We start from the raw sequence: 18,650 nt of genomic DNA on the forward strand, positions 1-18,650 counted from the left end.
CGTCGACGGCGTTAGCCAGACTCGAACTCGAAACCACTGCCAAGCAAAAAACGCGCCCGGGCCGGAAGACCGTCGGAGTCTGAATTCCTTTCAGCCTGGTTCTCAGTTCTCCCAGAGATTATGCGCGGTAGAACTAGTAAAACTGTGAAGAAATAGTCATTCCTGCCGTTATAGGTGACAGAAGTAGCACGTACATCCATCTAGTGCTCTAGTCCCATCTTCTCTCCCACCTTCACCAGGTAGAGAGACCAAACCTCCAGATCAATCCCTCGCGAACAGTGGAGGACGATGCGAGCGGCGAAGAAAACTACTAGAAGATTATTTGACCAGTGCAAGCCATTGTTATGGTCGACAGAGCCTGTATTCCCAACCTTTATAAAGGCCCTGAGGGTATCCGGGTTTCCGAGCGGAAGTAAACCACCCATCATTCACTGTTTGACGGTAGTTAGCCTTCAGCTGTCAACTCATAGGACTCACAGTGCCTTTGAAATGGGACTATCAGAGACAGCACCTGCCCCGCGCAGCGACAGAGGATAGTCGTCAAGAATGGAGGAGCCGGACTCACGGAAGCAACTTGGAAGTATTTTGATCAGGGTTAACGGAAATTGATCCGTTCTTTTGACTGTCGGAGCGGAGCAGTGAAGGTAAGGTCGCATGGATAGGTGGTCGTGCGGCTGCGCAGCTGAATTTATGCAGGACCTTTCAGCAACCATCTTGCATCCATGACATGACGATGGTCGGCGGTTATGATCGCATCCGGATCTGGTATGTGACAGATGTGATAACAACGAGGGAAGCAAAAGAGGAAATCGCGGAAGAAAGGCCCCTTTTAGGGGTGGTTCGTGATCGGTTCCTTGAGATTGGACGGAAACAAAGGGCGCTTGGCGAGCTAAATTGGGGTCACTACCAAATCACAATTTCTTCCGAGCCCTTTCGTTTGTCACATACCTTTTCAACGTCGGCAGTCATTATGAATATTGCTCATATAAAGTTCGCAAGCGCCATGGCTCTTTTTTCTCGTCCGTATCCCCCCTTCCGCAATGGTTCACTACACCCAGTTCTCGCTAAATGTCTTCGGCAAGTCTACCGTTTATTTTTTGCGATGTCAATCGGTATTGACGTCCCCACTGCCAGCAGCCAATGATGCAAGATACCACCCGTATTATACCGGCTACGAGGCCAGGTTATCGCCACCACCTCCTCCATTGCTGACGATTGAAAACACCTCGTACTCTAACGCCAATACCGCCCTAACCACCACCAAAGCCGACCACGATCGCGTCGCATCGAAGTCCCAATCACCCGGCGCTGTCGACAATAGCTCTTTGTCACCGTCGGTCCCCAAAACTCGGTCCGGGCGAGTGCCCCGCCCCAGAAACGCGTTCATGATATTTAGGTCGGCCTTCTGGGCAGAGGCAAAGATTACTCGCGACGTGGAGCACGACCACCGGCACATCAGCCGCATCATTGGACATTGTTGGAACAAGATGTCAGAGGAGGAGAAGAACGTTTGGCGCCGTAAAGCAGATGAAGAAAAGATCGAGCACGAGAAGAAGTACCCTGGCTATCGCTTCTGTCCTATACAACGTACCAAGAAGCCCATCAAACGGAAGGTCAAGCGTAACGGCGAAGAAGATCTCATCCGGTGTGAAAGACTTGCAGACCTCTTGCTGGCTGGAAAGCAGGGAGATGAACTTTCCGATGCAATCAAGGAAATGCCGCCGGTCACGAAATCCACCAAGTCGGCGTCAAATCCTGATGAACCGCCTTTCCGCAGTCCACTCCTGCCTCCGCTTTCCTTCGACCATGACAGGTCTTCTGGCTGCTCTTCGTCCGAGTCCTCCCCCCGGGTACGTTCTAGTCGTGTTTCCAGTATGTCCGCTGCTCACGATCAGAACCTTTGCAGACGCCGTATTTCTCTGCATCCGCACCCAGTCTTTCCCTTGAACTAACGCAGCACCCTCTGGATCTCAACTATTCACGGCGCTCTCTTTCCGAGTCAACAAAGACCGAGCACATCGTATTCGAAGCGCCAAACTTCCCTACGGCATCGTACTCTCTATACCAGTCCCAAGCATCAGCTTGTGCCTTGATGCGCTCCAACGATCTTCATGTTGAATCACTGCACAGCTCGGGTCACTGCGCCTCTTATCCCTCCACATACCCTCGCTCTGTTGTGTCCTTCTACAACCCATTCTCCCTCTGCGATCCCGAGGCTAATTCGGCTCCGGTCCTTCCTAGCCCATTGTCAAGTGCCAGTATAATGTCAGAACCGGTTCAATGGAACACAGCATATCCGTTCACGACATAGGCAAGACCACACCAACCGCTTTCGGTGCACCTCTCGGTTCCTAGCGCCTTCTGGACCGACTTTTTGTTTCTTTTAAACTTCAGAAAGTTCCATGGCTACCTTTGATTTTTGCCTTTATGTTTTCCCTCCGTTTGTTTCTTGCACAACGCGGACTTGTGACTTCGGTTCTTTTTATCGTTCGCACATATGCTTCTTTTTCTCACTATACTTTACGCTATGCCCCGACATAACGATTCAAGGTGTAACATAGACGGAGAGGGTTTATCATACATACAACAAATTCAGGGCTCCACCCTTTGTCACGATACTAGAGCAGCAGTTACCATGTACCAGTAATCCGGGGACCGGTTTTATACCGTCAGTATTTCGAACGCTTTCACCCCTTCCTTCCCGTACAACGTCGCGCAGCCGACAACGTCCGCACCTGCATCGCGCATCCGCTTCGCTGCCGCCTTGCTGGTTACGCCTCCGACTCCGATGATCTTGAGACCGGAAAGTCGAGGGTATTGGGGCTCCCCGCCCCGGATTAATGTCGAGAACGTGTGAACGTTCCCCAGGGCGAGTGGATGCAGAAGATCGCCTGCGAGACCGCCTAGGGCGGTTGGGAGGGCAAATGGCCCGACAGTTTCGCCGCTCGCTTGGTCGGGAAATAGAAGCGAACTTCCCAAGGTGTTTGTGCATGTCAGGAACGATATCGGAGAAGCACCATGCGGGGAAGCGCCTGCATAAGACTCCAAGACTTCGAGGACCTGACGATACTGTTCCTTGAAGGTGTATGGAGGTAGCTTCAAACCGATCGTCAGTGTTCGGTCTTGGTTGAAGGCGTCCGCCAACACCTGAATGAGGGGGGCCATGGTGGGGAACGAGTACCCCGACGGAGAGGCGCCTGGGATGTTGGGGCACGAGGTGTTGATTTCTATTGCCACTCTCGAAGGGCGCCCTTTACGGGCGATATCCTTGAGCCGGGTACGCAGAGACTGGACAGAGGAAATCATCCCAAATATCTCTTCAGGCGTCGGAGCAGTAATGCTAACAATGATGGGCTTGTTGTCCTCTGTTCCAGTCAATATGGTCTCAACCCAGCTGAGGTAACTGGACAGTGGGTGTGGAGAATACCCATACGAGTTGATCGTAGAGGTTGTGCCTTGGGTGAATCTGACCTGCATGGCGTGTCACGGGTGGATCCAAGGCGTGTATTAACGACATGACTATAGCGCACCGTATGGACCTCAGGTTCGCGCTCCTGGAAACCATCGCGAATCGCCGTACGAGTTGTGATGGCGCCAGTGAAAGGCGACCCGTACAGCCTTTGGAGATCTTCCAGATCAGATGACCATGCACAAGAAGAATTCAACAGAGGTGGATCGACTTGTATGGTATTGATCGAGACCATACCCAAGTTGACGAAGGCAAGTTGCTCTAGCTGAGAGATTGAAGCGAACCCAAACCCAAGCGAACTGTCCTTATCGTCTGATTGTCATGTTAAACTGATAAGACAGGTTGGTAATCATGATGGCTCCTGCAACAAAGGAATAAGGATGACAACTAGAGAAGCTTTCGACAGAGCGTTCTGGCAATGTCCATACATGCCAGGGCGCGAAGAAAGAGATGTCATTTGAAGAGTTCTTCTCGTTCTAGGACAGACTTCTCGAGCTTGATCAGGATGGTCGTCCGTGACGGGAACTGTGAATTGGGGGTGTTATGTGCTGTCACGCGGGCCGGCTGTATCAACTCTTTCAGTGCATGAAAGAACATGTGGCGGAGAAGGGGAACTTACGAATCCTAATCCATCCAGAACAGCCTCGACGATGCCTGCAGTGAAGGAAGAACAGCTGAGCTGGCTCAAATCGCGAGGGACGGAGATATGTCGCTCGATAATTGGATCGTTGTCGATAATCATGTCTGTCCAGGGGAAGGGTCAGTTTATTGTATGACCTTTGAAAGAAGATGATTCACGCACACTCGTCTGCATTCTCGACACTCTTTTCGATTGCGTCGGCAGCCTTGCCAAAAACCGCTTTCCAGACTTGGGAGTGGATCATCATGAGTACAGGTAATAGCCGGATTTCACGTTTGGGTGCCTTGGAGGAGGATTCCGAGCGCCAGATCATGAGCTCGAGGACGCGCATGCCGATTCGATATCCCAGAGTGTTTAGCCTGGTTCAACTGCTTGGACACAAGTTTGCCAAAGATGAAACTGTTCTGGCAGACCTTCGTTCAAGGTCATTTATCCCGTTGACCCGTTTCTGAGTATACTGCACGATCTCCGAGAACATAAAGGCGAATGCTGAGGCGGAGACCTCTGCACCGCGAGTCTTGTTGAGGGGTCTATCATAGATGCTTGGGCCCGGTCTCGGTGGGGGCTTGAGACTGGAATGAGCTGAGTGGGTTGGAGGGACTGTTGGCAGCGAGAAAAGAGTTGCACTCGCTGTAGGAGACAGATGCTCGACAGAAGACAGGGAAGAATTGGAGAGAACGGACAGTCGAGGATGAGGTTGAGCGTAAGCCATAATTGGAGAATCCGCCAAGCAATTCGGCGACAAAACGACCGCCGCATCAACAGGGGCTGATGGCGACCTGACTGACATACATAGCCGTTGCACCCAACTCTTTCCCTGACTTCAATGTCATCGCAGGGAATCAATGCCTTCGACATTCAGTCTCATCTTTATTCCTCTTTTCTCCAAGGAAGGACGCCAGATGTAGCCCTTCGAGTATCAGGTCGATGGCATGCCGTCTATCAGCTCCATCGGGTTGTCCTCATCCAGTCGGTATGTTCGCCATTATACCGTATGGTATACTAGGTGTTCAACAGAAAACTAGGACTTCTTCCGCTCTCTCTTTACATCTGGATTCAGAGAATCTGTCGAAGATGTTCGAAGCCGCCGTCGTGGAGCAGATGAAATAAGCATCATATTCGACGACGCTAACATCACACGGGCAGGTATGCCCTTCACCTATCCAAGTAATCGCATCAGAGCTGACCGACTGCCCTTTAGCATTCGAGTGCGTCGAAACATGAATTACTGTCATTGTCAAGACTCTGACTGAACGTCTGAGCAGAATATGCCTGTCTAGACTTTATGGAGGCGGGCCACCTCTCCATCTCCCCCAATCTCTGGTACCATCGACATCTGAACCTCTGTCGACTTCGTTCATATCTGGTATCCTCCCAGAGCCAGTGCCTGAGGGATATCATCCTGCAACGCCACGGTTCCTCTTGTCTCTCCTCGCGACCTCCCTCTACCTATCTATCCCAGCCGTCGCCTCGCAAGCGCTCTCCATGATCTTCAAGACCATTGGCCCCTATACGGTCACAACCTACCTCAACTTCGCACTTGGCAAGTCAATTGACTATGCAGAAACCTTGTGGGCGGATCCAGAGGCAGGAGTTGGGCTTGAAAAGGTCGCCGAGCTCCTTGACGACGAGGGCAACTCCTTATCTCCAGAACCAGACGCTGGCGAGCTATCCGCCAAGATATCCTCACTCAGAGTGGAAGGAAATTCATCGGGGTATGACACAACATCTAAATCATCGGCAGTTTCGCTGAGCGAGACAGACTCGGTAGGCACTCCTCATCACTATGGCCCTATCTCGGATAAAATAGGGGCTGCGTGTTCGTGCTGGATTGCCCGCTGGGCACCCGAGATGCTCGCGTTTGAACAAGAGAAGGAGGCCAGTGCATCTCGACCGACTTCTCCGGCGGTACAAGAACGCCCTGTCCGTGCCGAAGGAGTATTGGACGTAGTTTCATCCGGTGGGCCCTACATCTGGCGGAGAGGGGGGTTGCATGCGTCATGGGTGTCCGCTCTGATCTCCTCGGACACTTTCTTTGTAAAGAATGAGCGGGAACGATATGACTTTGCTCGTTCCGTCGTCGAGCTTAGAAGAAAGCACGGGATCATCCCAAACGAAGAGCGACATTGGACAACGATGTTCGAAACTGGAATCTACTATGCCAATATGGTATGTTATATCCGTATGGTCTCGATGTTGTTGCGCTTACGGTTTCCATAGCCAGCCGAGGATCTCATAACCCTCTCTCGAGATACCTCCCCGACAACCAACAAGCCATACGTGTCCAAGGCTACACTAAAGGCCGCAATGTGGAGTCAGTCACTCCTTAGACATCAAATCACATACCGACCCCCTAGCTCGCCTGGCTCCCCTGCGTCACCGCCCCCGCGCGACAAGGAGATCGGTCTAGGAATCCCTACCCAAGACCTGGCCCACAATACTGACGACGAGAGCAGCACTCCTCAATTCTACTATCCAGTGTTTGGAGATGCATCCACCCGTCTCGGAGACAATGGCGGAGAAGCACAATCACCGTCCGACGGCAAATCAGTATCCATGGAGGAACTCTTCCTTTCCCCTCCCGCGATCAACCTCACTCGTCAAACCGTCAGCAGAGGGTCGACCCATAAGGTTCCCGTTGAGGCCTCAACTCCCAGAATACCTTCTTCGGAAGAGAGCGTGTTCGGACTTAAAGCAGAACGATACACGCTCGAAGAATGTGTTGCAGCAGACTCAGCTAGTACGCGTCGCTGGACGTCATTCCCCCCAACGCGGTTTGGAGTCGAGTTCTGGGACATCGACACACTAAAGGAAAAATCAAGGCTGCACTCGCATACAATCTGGCATGCTGGCAGTCTGTTCAATATCTACATCCAACTCGTCAAGAAGAAGGGTCAAATCCAACTTGGCATCTACCTTCAACGCCAGTCTTCTATCGAGCCCATCCCTTCCATCAGCGCGCCCAGTCCGGATTTGTCCAGATCAGTGTCTGACGAAGACTCGGGCACGACGAGTGAGCGTTTTGCGACAATTTCTCACCGTCCGGTATCACCCAGAGAATCATCGATGTCCCCATTCCTGAGTCGGATGGTCGCTGGCCCTTCTTCTCCGACCCTCCACTCCTCGCGCAGCCTCAACGTCCTCGAACGCGCCCGCTCGCAAACTCTACCATCTTCGTCTATCTCCCCTGCATCCTCCTCATCCCTCTCTTCAACCCCAAACAATAACTCCAACGGCTTTGGCACGCAGTCCTCCGTCACCCTCCCATATACCTCGAATGGGATTGCCCCCATCCAGCCATACCGAGACCCTCGACCCTTGATTTCAGCCTACTTCAGCATTACATGCGCCAATGCAACTGGATCCTCCCAAATGAAATTTACCAGCTCACCAGATGTGTTTTCCGTCGGCCAGAGCTGGGGCTGGAAGACCAGTTCGTTGAGGACGGAGGAGTACATGGAGATTCGACCGGAGGGCAGTTCAGAACCAATTATTCGTGGGCGCTTGAAGAGTTTGCGCGCAACGGTGGTGTTGGGTCTGACCTAGTTAAAATTATTCATTTCGAGTATGTGCTACTAACCTTGGACTTCTATGATGTATTAACATGATATCGACGGACAATACGATTTATCTCGGGACTCATTCACTGTCTCTCCTTTGATTTACTAACTTTGAGAACGCAACGAGACGAAACCTTGACTGACAGTACGACGGAATGAATAAAAATGTCCCTCTATTAGCTACGTGTGGATGGATGGATAGGTAGGCAGGCAAAGGCAGAAAAGCGTCGAGCGCGATAATAAAACGTTAAACAAGAGTGAATTATTATAACGACCATATCTTAACTGTGGCATCTCGACCTCCTGTCGCCAGATACCGATCCATATATCTCAGTGTTTCTACCGGCTTTGTATGTCCATTTGTCAACAGCGTAGATTGTTGACCTGACGTGCGGTTGTATATCTAAGATAGCAAGTATGAGATGGCGGTACCGACGAGGAAGAAAGAAGCGGGACGCTCACCCTGACACCATTGTCACCAGCAGCAGCAACGATCTTCCTAGAGTCGAACTGTAGGCTAGTCACCGGGTGGTCAAAGTGGAGGGTCTCGAGGATTCCGCCGGTACGAAGATCCCATATACGGAGCGATTTGTCGAGACTTCCAGTAGCAATATGCAGCTCATCGAACTGGAGACAGGTTATTGGTCCAGTGTGGCCAAGCAACGTGCGGTGCGCTTGACCAGTACGCACTGAAGATGTAGGTTAGTACGAAACAAATGTAAGGTGCACAGGGCGACTCACTGTCCCACATCCGTACAGCACCATCCCCACTTCCGCTAACAAGACCGTATCCCCAGAACTGAACCCCTCCAACAAAGTCGTGATTATTAAAGTCCCATGCCTCTGACGAGGGGGCAGGGTTTCCGAGGTTAAAAGAGCTGGTCAGACTGAATGGATCTGAGTAGATAGAACTTGACGATGCGCCAACCGAGCCTTGTGGATGCGAAATGGCCCAAAGGATGTCCATGGTCATGACACACTGTCCAGTAGTCAAATCCCATTGTCGAAGGGTCTTGTCTGAAGCACCGGTGACGAGACACTCGTCTTCAAAGTACAGTGCAGTGACTCCGCGTGAATGACCCTCCAGCACTCGGACACAGGCACCTTCCTTGGAAGTCGTGCTGTTCTCCCGGCTCCTGGGAGGATGTTCACCTTCTGAACTTTCCGCTGCACCACTTTCATCTTCCTCGACAACATCAGGCAGACGATCCGGTTCGCCAACACCCCAACCTTCATCTTCATCGACTCTTCTCAGATCCCACAAACGGATATTGCCATCCTCCCCACCAGTCAGGCAGACGTGGTCCTCAACCTGGAGGCACTTGACTGCGCCGACATGTCCGCGCAGCCTGCCGATCTCTGAACCTGTCAACAAGTCCCAAACTCGGGGTTGGGCGTCTTCCTCGGAGGCGCTAACGAGGATGCCGTAAGGCTCTGAAAAGTCGAGCGCGGAGAGTGGTGTCGTATGGCTATCCAGGGTCTAAACCATGTTTAGAATTTTGGATGCGATGATAGGAGGTGAGCGACTTGCCATAAACGCAACGCCAGGAGGTAGTTCGTCGTGTTCAGAAGGAAGGAAGGCAGGTCCTAGATCACCATCTTTCAACAACCTGACGGAATGTTCAAATATATGATCAGAGACAGACCTTTCCGCCTCCTGGAACTTGCAGGAAGATGGAGGGACTTGTCGACTTGCGGCTGAAGGTGACCCGTCTGCTCCTCGAAACGAATCCGCTCTTTGACACCTTCGACTATGAAAGCTGTTAGAAGGTCGGGTTGAAGGTGATGGATACGGGGTTCCTCACGTTCGTCGTCAAGCTCGAGCTCGTCCTCTTGCAGCTTCAGAAGATCCTGCTCCAACTTTGTCCGAACTTCATCCAAAGCGCGAATTTTGTTGGTGATCTCTGCGATTTCACCATTGAGGAGGCTCTGGCAGCACGTTAGCGACGATGCGACTACTTTCCTGTAGAGACACATACTCTTTTAACATGAACATTCTCTTTGTCCCGCATTATTTCTGAAATCTGGCGTGTCAGCTCTTCCTTGCCCAGTCGTTTTTGTGCGCTTAAACTTTCTCTTCCCCTCTTCTTTTTCTGATGTGAGATGACGACCATATCCTCTTCGCTCCCAACACTTTGACCGTCGTGATTATCCTCCTCCTCGGTCAAGAGACCCCTCGCACTCATGCCCAACTTCTTCAAACCCAACCGGGGTGTCTCGACATTCCGCATCTGACGCCTTCGGATGCGACCTTGGTCGGCGGTGGGGATGGTGGCCTTGAAGCCACGTAACAAGCTGACATCGGATGCGACCCCTTCAGGTTCCGGAACTTCAACTTTCAACAACTCTTCCGTCGCCTCGAGAATTTGCAAGTCTCCCGACGTGATACGGCGCGAACCCAAGCCGAGGCGTAACGGGGCACGGCCCAAAGTCGCAAAGTCCAATTTTGAGCTGGACATTCGTGTTTGGACGAGTGCTGAGCGCGGACGTGAGGACACGGTTGCTGCGTTGTTGATCATACGCGGAGTCATGATTACGGGGGCTACTGTTGAAGGCATTGTTGGAGAACGTCAGCGTGGGGCTTCATAGGGAGAGAAACAAAGAGGTAAGCACAGTCAGACAGTATCCTGGTTGACTCTGATTTCTTGTGGCTTGTAAAGGGCGCCATGAATGCCTTCTGGACGAGTTCTAGTTTGCTAGGGCCTGTACCGGTTTCTGAAACTGAGGACTGGTCTTGGGAGGAAGGTGGGTTGGAGCGACGACCATCCTTGGAAGAACGAGAGCGAGAATCAGAGGCCATGGGGTTGGGCCAAGGTGACTGCTTTGGCGACGTCGACGACGACGACGACAATTGGAGAAGAACTTGCCAATTTTCCGATGAAGAACGGTTTGGTGTAAAGTGCCAGACAGGCCAACGGTCGGGATCCCGGCTCGCTCAAACGCGGTTCAAATTCTCACGTCGGAGTTCCTGACGTTGGGTTTCTATTGACATCATCCAGAAAAAAAGTATATTTCGAATTAGTGTTTATACATGCATTAGATATCTCGAGCGTGTCTAGGAGGGCTGTCGCTCGGATGACCAGCTAAAATCAATGATGAGATCCAAGCCATACGGTCGCAAGTCAAAGTCTCGTTGTAGGAAGGACAGGGATGACCCTATCAGTTTATGCTGTGGCTGCGGGGCAGGCGGTTCAGGTTCAGGCTGTGGATCGCTATTGGCGTCACCCTTTGCCTGATGGCGAGACCAAATCTCCTTGAACGAAGGCATCTTGAGACGACGTATCCACTGTGCAAGGGGGGATGAGCCCTGGACGCAGCATTGACGGTCGTTCTGGGCTGGCATGAACATCGGCGTACTTGCGTCGGAAGTGTTCGTGGATGCGAGGACCTCTGCCTGTGCGCGTTCCAGTTCGTTCTTGAGTCTAGTGACGCTCTGATGTTCCCAGTTGGAGACGTTGAAGGGTTGGAAGAAGCCTCCAGATGTGAGGTCACACCAGCACCGATCGACAGGGCGTATCATAGTGGGCAATGGCATGGTGTAGTTTGGGGAAAGACTTGAAGACAAGGCTTCAGCAAATGTGGTGATGTTGTCGGCCCATGGAACTGAGAGGGGCGTGTCGAGGGGAAACGGCTGCCAGTAGCACGATGAGACAAATAATGTGGTCAATAAGACTATGCAGTAAAAGCTATCCGGCTGAGTGAGTCTTTCGTTAATCTAAGGAGAATGACGGTTGCTTACCATGGCTTAGCGTGGAGGGTCAATGAAAAGAGAAAGAGGAGGAGGAAGAATGGGGGCGCTGTTGGTATTGGCAGCAACAATAGGGGTAGAAACCATCTTGTACACCTAGAGAGAGTGAGCAGGGGAGTAATGAAAGAGAAGATAGAAACATACCACATCGTCGTGTGGAGACAATTGCAAGTGAAGCAGAGTGTGATGCGAGGCTGCTGACGAAAGCAAGAGTGATCAGATCAAAGACTTTGCCTTCTAGAGTCTTCTACAACCTGTCCACCACCCAATAAATACGCTTCTTCTCTCTCTCAATCTTCATCTACAACAATGGTCCAACACCCAGAAGTCCTGTGGGCTCAGCGCAGCTCAACCTCTGATGCAGCAAAGGTATGTTTCATCATTATCTCTTATCTGATGTCGCGCTCCTTGACGCGTTCTTTTCTGCCAGAACATCATCTACCTTACCGTCAACCTCCCAAACATCGACCCCTCTACCCTCGAGTACAAGCTCACTGCCAACTCGATCCATTTCAAGGCCAAAGCCGGAACGTACGTGCTTTGTTGCAAACACATGGGACCTCGTGCTTAACTGCAATCCAGCCCCACAGCCGACAAGGAGTACGGCTTCGACATTGATCTCTTCGAGGAGGTAGATCCCGAGGTATGATCCACTCTTGCAGTAAGTAAAGGCAAACTTCTGACGGAAGACGAATTAGGCATCCAAGAACAACCTCACAACGCGATCCCTCGTTGCAGTGATTCGCAAGAAGGAGCTCAAGGAGGAATACTGGCCCCGTCTCACCAAGGAAAAGGTCCGCAACGCTTTCATCAAAACCGATTTCGACAAGTGGGTGGATGAGGACGAACAAGACGGCGGTGCACCCGATCTTGATGATATGGGAGATGACTTTGGCATGGGAGGTATGGGAGGTATGGGAGGTCCAGGCGGAATGGACTTCAGCAAGGTAAGTATACTTGCAGCTGCTAATTAACTTCTTCCGAATTCTATGCTAACTGCTTTTCTTAGATGATGGCCCAGATGGGTGGGGGTGCAGGTGGCTTCGACCCCAGCTCTCTCGGAAATCTTGGAGGGGATTCAGGCCCTTCTATGCCAAGCGGTGACGATAGCGACTCGGATGACGACGGCCCACCACCTCTCGAGGACGCCGAGCCCGCAAAGTAGACACCATCCAGATGCAAAATTGAGTACGAATTGTGTGGCTACATTGACGAATGAACAAATGCTGTTCGTAACGCTGGAACAGAAGTACTTTACGGGTCACTCCACATAAAGAGGGCGCATGCCGTCGGAAGCACTGAGCAGCTGGTAATTGCAACATTCAACTGCGGTGACCTCGACTAGATTGTAAGAAAGCTACCACCTGTGCACAAGTCAACTGAGAGGCCAGGGTAACATCGTGGCCTCGGGCATTGAGCAACTTCTCCGCGGTTACTTTCGAGATGCCCCGTTTTACCGTCACAGTGTACAAAGTTTTATTCGGGGAACGCGCGAGTTGCGACGCGCATTGTAAATGCGTTCAGTGACTCTTCCCTGACCAGTGACCAAGACCAAGCTGGTCATCTGCAACCCAGCTGTCGCATTGATGATTTGTCGCCTCCCGGAAACCTGGATCGAGGAAGAGATCGTGCAGTTCCTCTCGCAAAACGGGATCATGTATCGCCTCTTCTTCCCAAAGGAGTCCATCTCTTCCAACCCTTCCCGGAGCCCAGGCATCTATAGAGGCTATCGGTTACCAGTTCGGAGCCTTGGCCACGTCTTCACCAAAGAGGATTATGTGATGACTACGTCGAGGCAAGGACATTGCTACTTGCACAACCGCATATGCAGGCAGCTATACGCCGTGGTGGGATCGTATGGCGCCTAGCGCTATCCACGATGTTGGGTACCGCATTCGAACTACCAAAATTGACCGGAAGATACCTCACCGCTAAACTGGGTGACGGCAACGCTGAGGACAGCGAGTATGTCGAGGATGGATTGACTCTAGTGGAACTGGACTTGATATGCGGAGCGTACGAATGCACCGACGGTAAGTTGCATTGCAAGTTCCTTGTGAATGGCGACATTGACGATCGACAGAGCATGGCCGATTAGCTATAAGGTCTTGGTGGCCATTGGTCCGTTACTGGGAAAAGGACGAGTGTGGAGAGAATTATGGACGTTGGTGTAATCGTCGTGAGGCATGGTATGTTAGCCGGTTGGAAGAAATCAAGGAAGGCTTCGTCGATAAAGGGAACAGCTCGAAACGAGGGAAACCGTTCAGCTATACGGAGTGGAAGTCGTGCCTTAGGGGGCAGAGACCGATTCGCCTGTTCCACCAGGCTGTACGGCAACTTGCAAGCATCTACCGAGTATATCGAAGTTCACCTGTAGTTTTCCGAAACCTGATTTTGCGAAACGGTATCACTATTGTATTTTCCGTGGTTTGATCTATGTGCTATTGACCAACGAGCATAGCTCTATCGCACGAGGTTTCAGCTAGATTCCGAGAGAAATACCGTCCATATGCAAAATGAGTGTGATTGTAAAGCTACAGTAATGGATACAATGGGGGTATAAATTACAATCCTGCACAACAGTGACAAGACAGTCAATGTCCTGTCACCCCTTCAAGTCCTTTACTCGACAGTGAAATAGACAGTGTCATCCAAAGCTCCTGTACATGGAGAAAGCCCACATCAGTACCATTCAATTCTAACTTGTGTATGAGACGTACCGTGTTGTGCAACAGCGACGAGCACAGGCTGGTGGTTGGCAGCAGTGTTGATGGAAGAGAGCCTGTAGAAACCAGCAGGCAATCCAGGAGCGGGAACGTCAGCAGTCAGGACCCCGTTATTGGCAGCGGCGTTCATGCCCTTGAAGAAATCAAATCGAGTAGGGTCAAGAGGAGTGGTCTGTCCCAGAGATTCGAGCTTCTGGATGACGACATGAGAATGGCCACGGATGATACCCTGTCCGTTGATTTGCTGAGGAGCAGAGAAGTAGTTAACATTGGGGTTAACAAAGTTCCCTGTCTCGAGGTTTTGGATCGCCATTTCAATTCGGAATGGGGTACCAGCAGCAACGGTTCCACCATTGGGAGGGAAGATGAACTTGGAAGTGGGCATCCTGGACTTGGCGGCGATCACACCCATAGGCGCCGGGTTACATGAACCACCCTCAACTTGGGCGCCGTTCGTCAGTGGGAGGGGGACGGTCAAGCAGAAGTTGATGAAGTTGTTCGTGGAGGTCAGGGAGGCCACCTGGCCCGCGGAAGCTTCAGCTTGGCCATCGTCATCGAAGCGAGCAATTACAGCAGGGTCCAAAGCTAGCAGTGAACGGTTAGCGCCATGGTCTTTTTTCGCCACCAACAAATGCCAGACACGTACTTGTCGATGTTTGGGGGTTGCCATTGTTGTTGTTTCCACCCTACACCGTCGTCCGATCGTCAGTTGTCGTCGATCGCAATACAAAAGAGGAAAGTTCCCTACCGCTGGTGGTTGGTTGTTGCCTCCGCCATTGTTATTGCCACCACCGTTACCTCCACCATTATTGGGTTGGCCATTCCCGTTGCCTCCGTCAGCACCGTTGTTGCCGCCATTTCCTGCTTCCCCCCCTGTGTTTCCGTTATTACCGCCAGTTGCACCAGTCTATCATTGATCGGGAATGATACGAAATCATTAATTAGTTTCAGCGCGTCGCGCCCAAGGTTAAAGGTTTCGATAGGGGGTGTTACGTACCGCTGCAATCCGGGCGTCACGATCAGCTGCTGTGGTGCAGGTGATGCTCGTTCCAGGTGCATTTACGAGAGGCAAAGCCGCACAACTAAGTACAGATTCAGACAAAGGGTGTGGTCAGTCCTCCGAAGAATGGTCGTTTGTTCTGGGCCGTTACACAGTTTTCACTCACATTGTTCCAGGAGCACATGGCTGAATAACGAATCTCCCACCGACGCATTGAGCGAAACCGTTGTTGACACATGCATTCTCTCCGTTATTACAAGGTGAGTCGGCGTTCAAGGAGGAGAATCGGTTGCTATGGGAAGAAGAATGGGTTGAGACTCCACCGTCAGCGCGCATACCCGGAGAAAATACTGCCGACGTAAAAGCGGATCTGCCTCCGGAAGACTCACTTGAGCTCAATGGCATCCTGGCCGTTCTTTAGCTGGAAGCCACCTTGTTGTCGTCGGTATATCGAAGAATTGGGAAGTCCGAGCACGGCTCCAGCGGTCGCAAGGAGAATGAAGGCACGCATTTTCGCTGTCTGTTTTCAACCAGGAAATTGTTTCGGAGAAGGGTTTGAAGGAAGAACACGAGCGACTTTATTTGGGGAGAGTCGAAGTGGTGTTGTAGTTGGTGTGCAGAAAGTAATGAAAGATAACGATCGCTGATCGTTTGAAGGGAAAGAAAGTGAAGAGGATGAAAAGGGAAAAGAGTGGAAAGAAAGCCGAAGGGGTGGGGATGGATCGGTTCTCAATGCATGAGGCTTTATATACATATGCCCCATTTGAGGCCATCGACAGAACAGTGCCACCCCATCAATAATGGGTGGTGACAATCAGGTTTGTACGCGCTGGCGTGGAGGAACGATACAGTGCGCGATTGTTTGTATTGTGTGCCGGTTGCCGATTTAGCCAAGGGGTGGCATGATCAATAAAAGCGGTCTGTCAAGGGCACGGCCGGGGTTGGCGGGAATTGGCTCGCAACGTGACGATGGTTTCCGGAAAAAGAACTGTCACACAACTGCATAGCCCAAATCATCGTAAATGCCAGGAAACGAAGTCTCTGGAGGTCGAGGAGAGGAGAGATCATCAACCTGCCATTCGACTGAGCGCGGTCATTGATTTGGAGCAGCAATCCAGCATCCAACCGAGATGCAGAACGTGGTATCAAATGGACCCCCTACCAACGAGTAGCGTTATTGACGTAAACGAGTGTATCGATGACAATCGTATTGCCCAGCCGCCCCTCCAGCATATTGATCCAGAGGACTAGGGCCATGCCACACAGCCGGCTTGGCTAGAGTTCAATGAGGATGGATTCCCCATGCTTCGTCGCTTTGACCCTAGTGGGATCAGGGATATTTAGTCGACAGGCATTCATAAGTTTGAGAGCATATGTACCCTTCGAGATTGGGGATGATAACATCCGGTTGAACGTCCGAAGACAGGAGACGATCTTGCGTTGTAGACGTGCAAACGGCGAGGACACGGGAGCCTGCTGCTTTGCCTGCCTTGATGCCGGAGATAGCATCTTCGACCACAAGACCTACGCAAAACATGTGAAGCTACCAGCGAGAAAGAATGTAGAGAGATACCAACAATCATTAGATTTCACTCCACACAAACTTGCGCCAGCCTCGTAAGGATCAGGATGAGGCTTCCCTCTGGAAACATCATTAGATGTGATGATGCCGACACCTTTGGGGAGTGGCAGTCCCGCTCGTTCCAATGCCCTGAAAGCGAATTTGTTGGAAGCTGATCGGAGATTAGAAAATGCCGCAAATACAAGAGCAGCAGCGCCTACGTACCTGAAGTTACAATGGTCCACTTCGCGTCAATAGCATTCAACTTCATTGGTGTTAATATCCGGCGCGCGATGATGTAATGGACAGTAGGCACGACGGACATTGTTTAACAGCACCAGGGCTCCCGGTAGAGCAACAGGACCGCCAGCAATGACTTCACTCTCAAAGCGGTCTATTTCTTCCTGTGCATTGGCCAACCAATTAGAATGCTTGCCGAAGTGTGGTTGTTTGCATGTAATAGGTAACCCACCAACAATTTGGCTTCGTCGTCTACTTTGCAATACTCCCTAATGGTATCGTACAGCCTTCTTCCATGCGTTTCATGTGCAACCTTCAGGGAATCGCCAAGAGAATAGTCTCTTGCGAATATTTCCCATGCTTTCAGGACGCCTGGTGTAGAGTCGATTAAGGTGCTGTGTCGATGCCGGATTCGTCGCTGAAGATTAGATATATGTTGGAGAGCAACCAGTTGCTGGAACCATCACACACCCATCCATATCAAACAGGATCTGATTCACGAGAAGACCTCAGGCTTAGATTTGTCAAAGACGAGAACCAGAACACTTACAGCAGCAACGGATATCTGTTGGTTGTCTCCGGGTTGGCCAGTCATCTTTGGGACGAAGATGGAATGATGTCTGAAGGCGGTGGATGGTTGAGCTGGATTTCTAGGAAAGAGTAGATCGGGAAAGGTATGCAGCAAGGAGGGAGAGATACTTGTTGTTGAACAGAACTAAAGAGCGTCAACCGAATTATCGGCGAAATTTGAAGCTTTGATGGCGGTGGTGATCGTTGAGCACGATTGTACAATCGAAACCAGCGTCTACCCGGGACTCAACGAGAAACCAGAGTATGTCTGTATTGCATAATTCTAGGACTGCTTCTTTCCGAGGTAATATACAGCGAAAATCGGTGTCGGCTTCGTTGCTTTTCCCGGGTAGCAAGCGGGCGAAGTAATGGAAGAAGGTTGGGGAAAGCATCGTGGACAGGTACAGAACCGTCGACTCCCCCACAGGTGCACACCAAATCGTGTACGGAGTGCTGACCGAAGAAGACACTGATGGATACACGGGTTGTTCAGAAACGTTACAACTCACCACGGTCATTCTGGCCCTTTCCAGCTCCCGGTAATGCGGTAGTTCTTTGAAGCGGTCAAGCTGAATGCAGCAAACGAATTAATCAAATCCATAGCATTATAAAGATAGAGTACGGGGTGGGGGTTACACAGTCAGGCAAGTATTCAATTGCCTGTTGCCTGGCGCTTTCTCTCTTGCTCCCATCTGGCTCGCATGAGTTGGGCACCGTGGTATTTTGAGCGGACGACAGGGTCTGCTGCGGCGAGTTGCATTTGGATAGCCTGAAGCTGAGGAACGTCCGTTCGGATGACCTGTAATTCCAAAGTCAGCCAGGACGCAGAGAAACCGGTTAGCTCCGACGTACCGAGCCAATGGCCAAGAAGAAGGAGAAGGTGGCAGCGCTACTCAACATGTACTGAGATAGTGTCGCCATGAACCCACGGGGACCTGCTCCATGTCTGGGGACGGTCAGGGCCAGCGCGACGAAAGGTGAGGAGAAAGCATACCGAATGATACTCCACGAGCCAAAGATGAAACCAATGGTCAGACCAACACCTCCTCCCATGAGGGCACCCATTCTACAACGCAAAAAAATGTAAATGCCTTGAAAACAAAGGATCACGGTGGAACGTCATACTTGACTGCAAA

The 18,650-nt window shown here is 51.3% G+C and overlaps 11 protein-coding genes across 11 annotated transcripts; 4 read left to right on the top strand and 7 right to left on the bottom strand.

The window, feature by feature from the left end:
- Positions 1-1,040: 1,040 nt before the first annotated feature.
- On the top strand, positions 1,041-2,311 carry CC1G_03744 (specific transcriptional repressor; the record flags this gene model as incomplete). Its single annotated transcript, XM_001828898.2, has 2 exons — positions 1,041-1,850; positions 1,907-2,311. The coding sequence occupies 2 exons, from the start codon at positions 1,041-1,043 to the stop codon at positions 2,309-2,311; spliced, it is 1,215 nt and encodes a 404-aa protein (XP_001828950.2).
- A 350-nt stretch (positions 2,312-2,661) lies between these two features.
- On the bottom strand, positions 2,662-3,477 carry CC1G_03745 (dihydroorotate oxidase; the record flags this gene model as incomplete). The annotated part of the gene is made up of 1 exon (XM_001828899.1): positions 2,662-3,477. The coding sequence occupies one exon, from the start codon at positions 3,475-3,477 to the stop codon at positions 2,662-2,664; it is 816 nt and encodes a 271-aa protein (XP_001828951.1).
- A 445-nt stretch (positions 3,478-3,922) lies between these two features.
- CC1G_03746 (transporter particle subunit trs31) lies at positions 3,923-4,821 on the bottom strand (the record flags this gene model as incomplete). Its single annotated transcript, XM_001828900.2, has 4 exons — positions 3,923-4,033; positions 4,089-4,213; positions 4,272-4,468; positions 4,523-4,821. The coding sequence occupies 4 exons, from the start codon at positions 4,819-4,821 to the stop codon at positions 3,923-3,925; spliced, it is 732 nt and encodes a 243-aa protein (XP_001828952.2).
- Positions 4,822-4,935: 114 nt separating this feature from the next.
- CC1G_03747 (hypothetical protein) lies at positions 4,936-7,655 on the top strand (the record flags this gene model as incomplete). Its single annotated transcript, XM_001828901.1, has 5 exons — positions 4,936-5,082; positions 5,135-5,255; positions 5,311-5,317; positions 5,375-6,278; positions 6,330-7,655. 5 exons carry the CDS (start codon positions 4,936-4,938, stop codon positions 7,653-7,655), a joined length of 2,505 nt encoding a protein of 834 aa, XP_001828953.1.
- Positions 7,656-7,934: 279 nt separating this feature from the next.
- CC1G_03748 (Trp-Asp repeats containing protein) lies at positions 7,935-10,469 on the bottom strand (the record flags this gene model as incomplete). The annotated part of the gene is made up of 8 exons (XM_001828902.2): positions 7,935-8,072; positions 8,132-8,358; positions 8,411-9,149; positions 9,213-9,256; positions 9,316-9,420; positions 9,475-9,598; positions 9,649-10,211; positions 10,283-10,469. The coding sequence occupies 8 exons, from the start codon at positions 10,467-10,469 to the stop codon at positions 7,935-7,937; spliced, it is 2,127 nt and encodes a 708-aa protein (XP_001828954.2).
- Positions 10,470-10,724: 255 nt separating this feature from the next.
- Positions 10,725-11,204, bottom strand: CC1G_03749 (hypothetical protein; the record flags this gene model as incomplete). Its single annotated transcript, XM_001828903.2, has 1 exon — positions 10,725-11,204. One exon carries the CDS (start codon positions 11,202-11,204, stop codon positions 10,725-10,727), a length of 480 nt encoding a protein of 159 aa, XP_001828955.2.
- A 489-nt stretch (positions 11,205-11,693) lies between these two features.
- Positions 11,694-12,661, top strand: CC1G_03750 (wos2). The gene is made up of 5 exons (XM_001828904.2): positions 11,694-11,786; positions 11,848-11,948; positions 12,000-12,060; positions 12,116-12,364; positions 12,427-12,661. Exons 1-5 carry the CDS (start codon positions 11,727-11,729, stop codon positions 12,580-12,582), a joined length of 627 nt encoding a protein of 208 aa, XP_001828956.1. The 5' UTR covers positions 11,694-11,726; the 3' UTR covers positions 12,583-12,661.
- A 635-nt stretch (positions 12,662-13,296) lies between these two features.
- Positions 13,297-13,515, top strand: CC1G_03751 (hypothetical protein; the record flags this gene model as incomplete). Its single annotated transcript, XM_001828905.2, has 1 exon — positions 13,297-13,515. The coding sequence occupies one exon, from the start codon at positions 13,297-13,299 to the stop codon at positions 13,513-13,515; it is 219 nt and encodes a 72-aa protein (XP_001828957.2).
- A 584-nt stretch (positions 13,516-14,099) lies between these two features.
- On the bottom strand, positions 14,100-15,654 carry CC1G_03752 (hypothetical protein; the record flags this gene model as incomplete). Its single annotated transcript, XM_001828906.2, has 4 exons — positions 14,100-15,050; positions 15,141-15,225; positions 15,310-15,435; positions 15,533-15,654. The coding sequence occupies 4 exons, from the start codon at positions 15,652-15,654 to the stop codon at positions 14,100-14,102; spliced, it is 1,284 nt and encodes a 427-aa protein (XP_001828958.2).
- Positions 15,655-16,418: 764 nt separating this feature from the next.
- Positions 16,419-17,539, bottom strand: CC1G_03753 (hypothetical protein; the record flags this gene model as incomplete). The annotated part of the gene is made up of 8 exons (XM_001828907.2): positions 16,419-16,464; positions 16,523-16,667; positions 16,721-16,876; positions 16,930-16,969; positions 17,028-17,108; positions 17,177-17,339; positions 17,416-17,435; positions 17,495-17,539. 8 exons carry the CDS (start codon positions 17,537-17,539, stop codon positions 16,419-16,421), a joined length of 696 nt encoding a protein of 231 aa, XP_001828959.2.
- A 627-nt stretch (positions 17,540-18,166) lies between these two features.
- Positions 18,167-18,579, bottom strand: CC1G_03754 (hypothetical protein; the record flags this gene model as incomplete). The annotated part of the gene is made up of 2 exons (XM_001828908.2): positions 18,167-18,313; positions 18,367-18,579. 2 exons carry the CDS (start codon positions 18,577-18,579, stop codon positions 18,167-18,169), a joined length of 360 nt encoding a protein of 119 aa, XP_001828960.2.
- Between the last annotated feature and the right edge of the window lie 71 nt (positions 18,580-18,650).

Source organism: Coprinopsis cinerea (genome assembly GCF_000182895.1).
Source record: "Coprinopsis cinerea okayama7#130 chromosome 1 map unlocalized cont3.1, whole genome shotgun sequence".
Taxonomy (NCBI): Eukaryota; Fungi; Basidiomycota; class Agaricomycetes; order Agaricales; family Psathyrellaceae; genus Coprinopsis; species Coprinopsis cinerea.

Excerpts from the sequence above, each read along its gene's own strand:
- CC1G_03750 (XM_001828904.2), top strand. The coding sequence starts at position 11,727 with ATGGTCCAACACCCAGAAGTCCTGTGGGCTCAGCGCAGCTCAACCTCT. Across the intron at positions 11,949-11,999 it reads TTCAAGGCCAAAGCCGGAAC|CCCCACAGCCGACAAGGAGT; the intron begins GTACGTGCTTTG and ends ACTGCAATCCAG. Across the intron at positions 12,061-12,115 it reads TCGAGGAGGTAGATCCCGAG|GCATCCAAGAACAACCTCAC; the intron begins GTATGATCCACT and ends AAGACGAATTAG.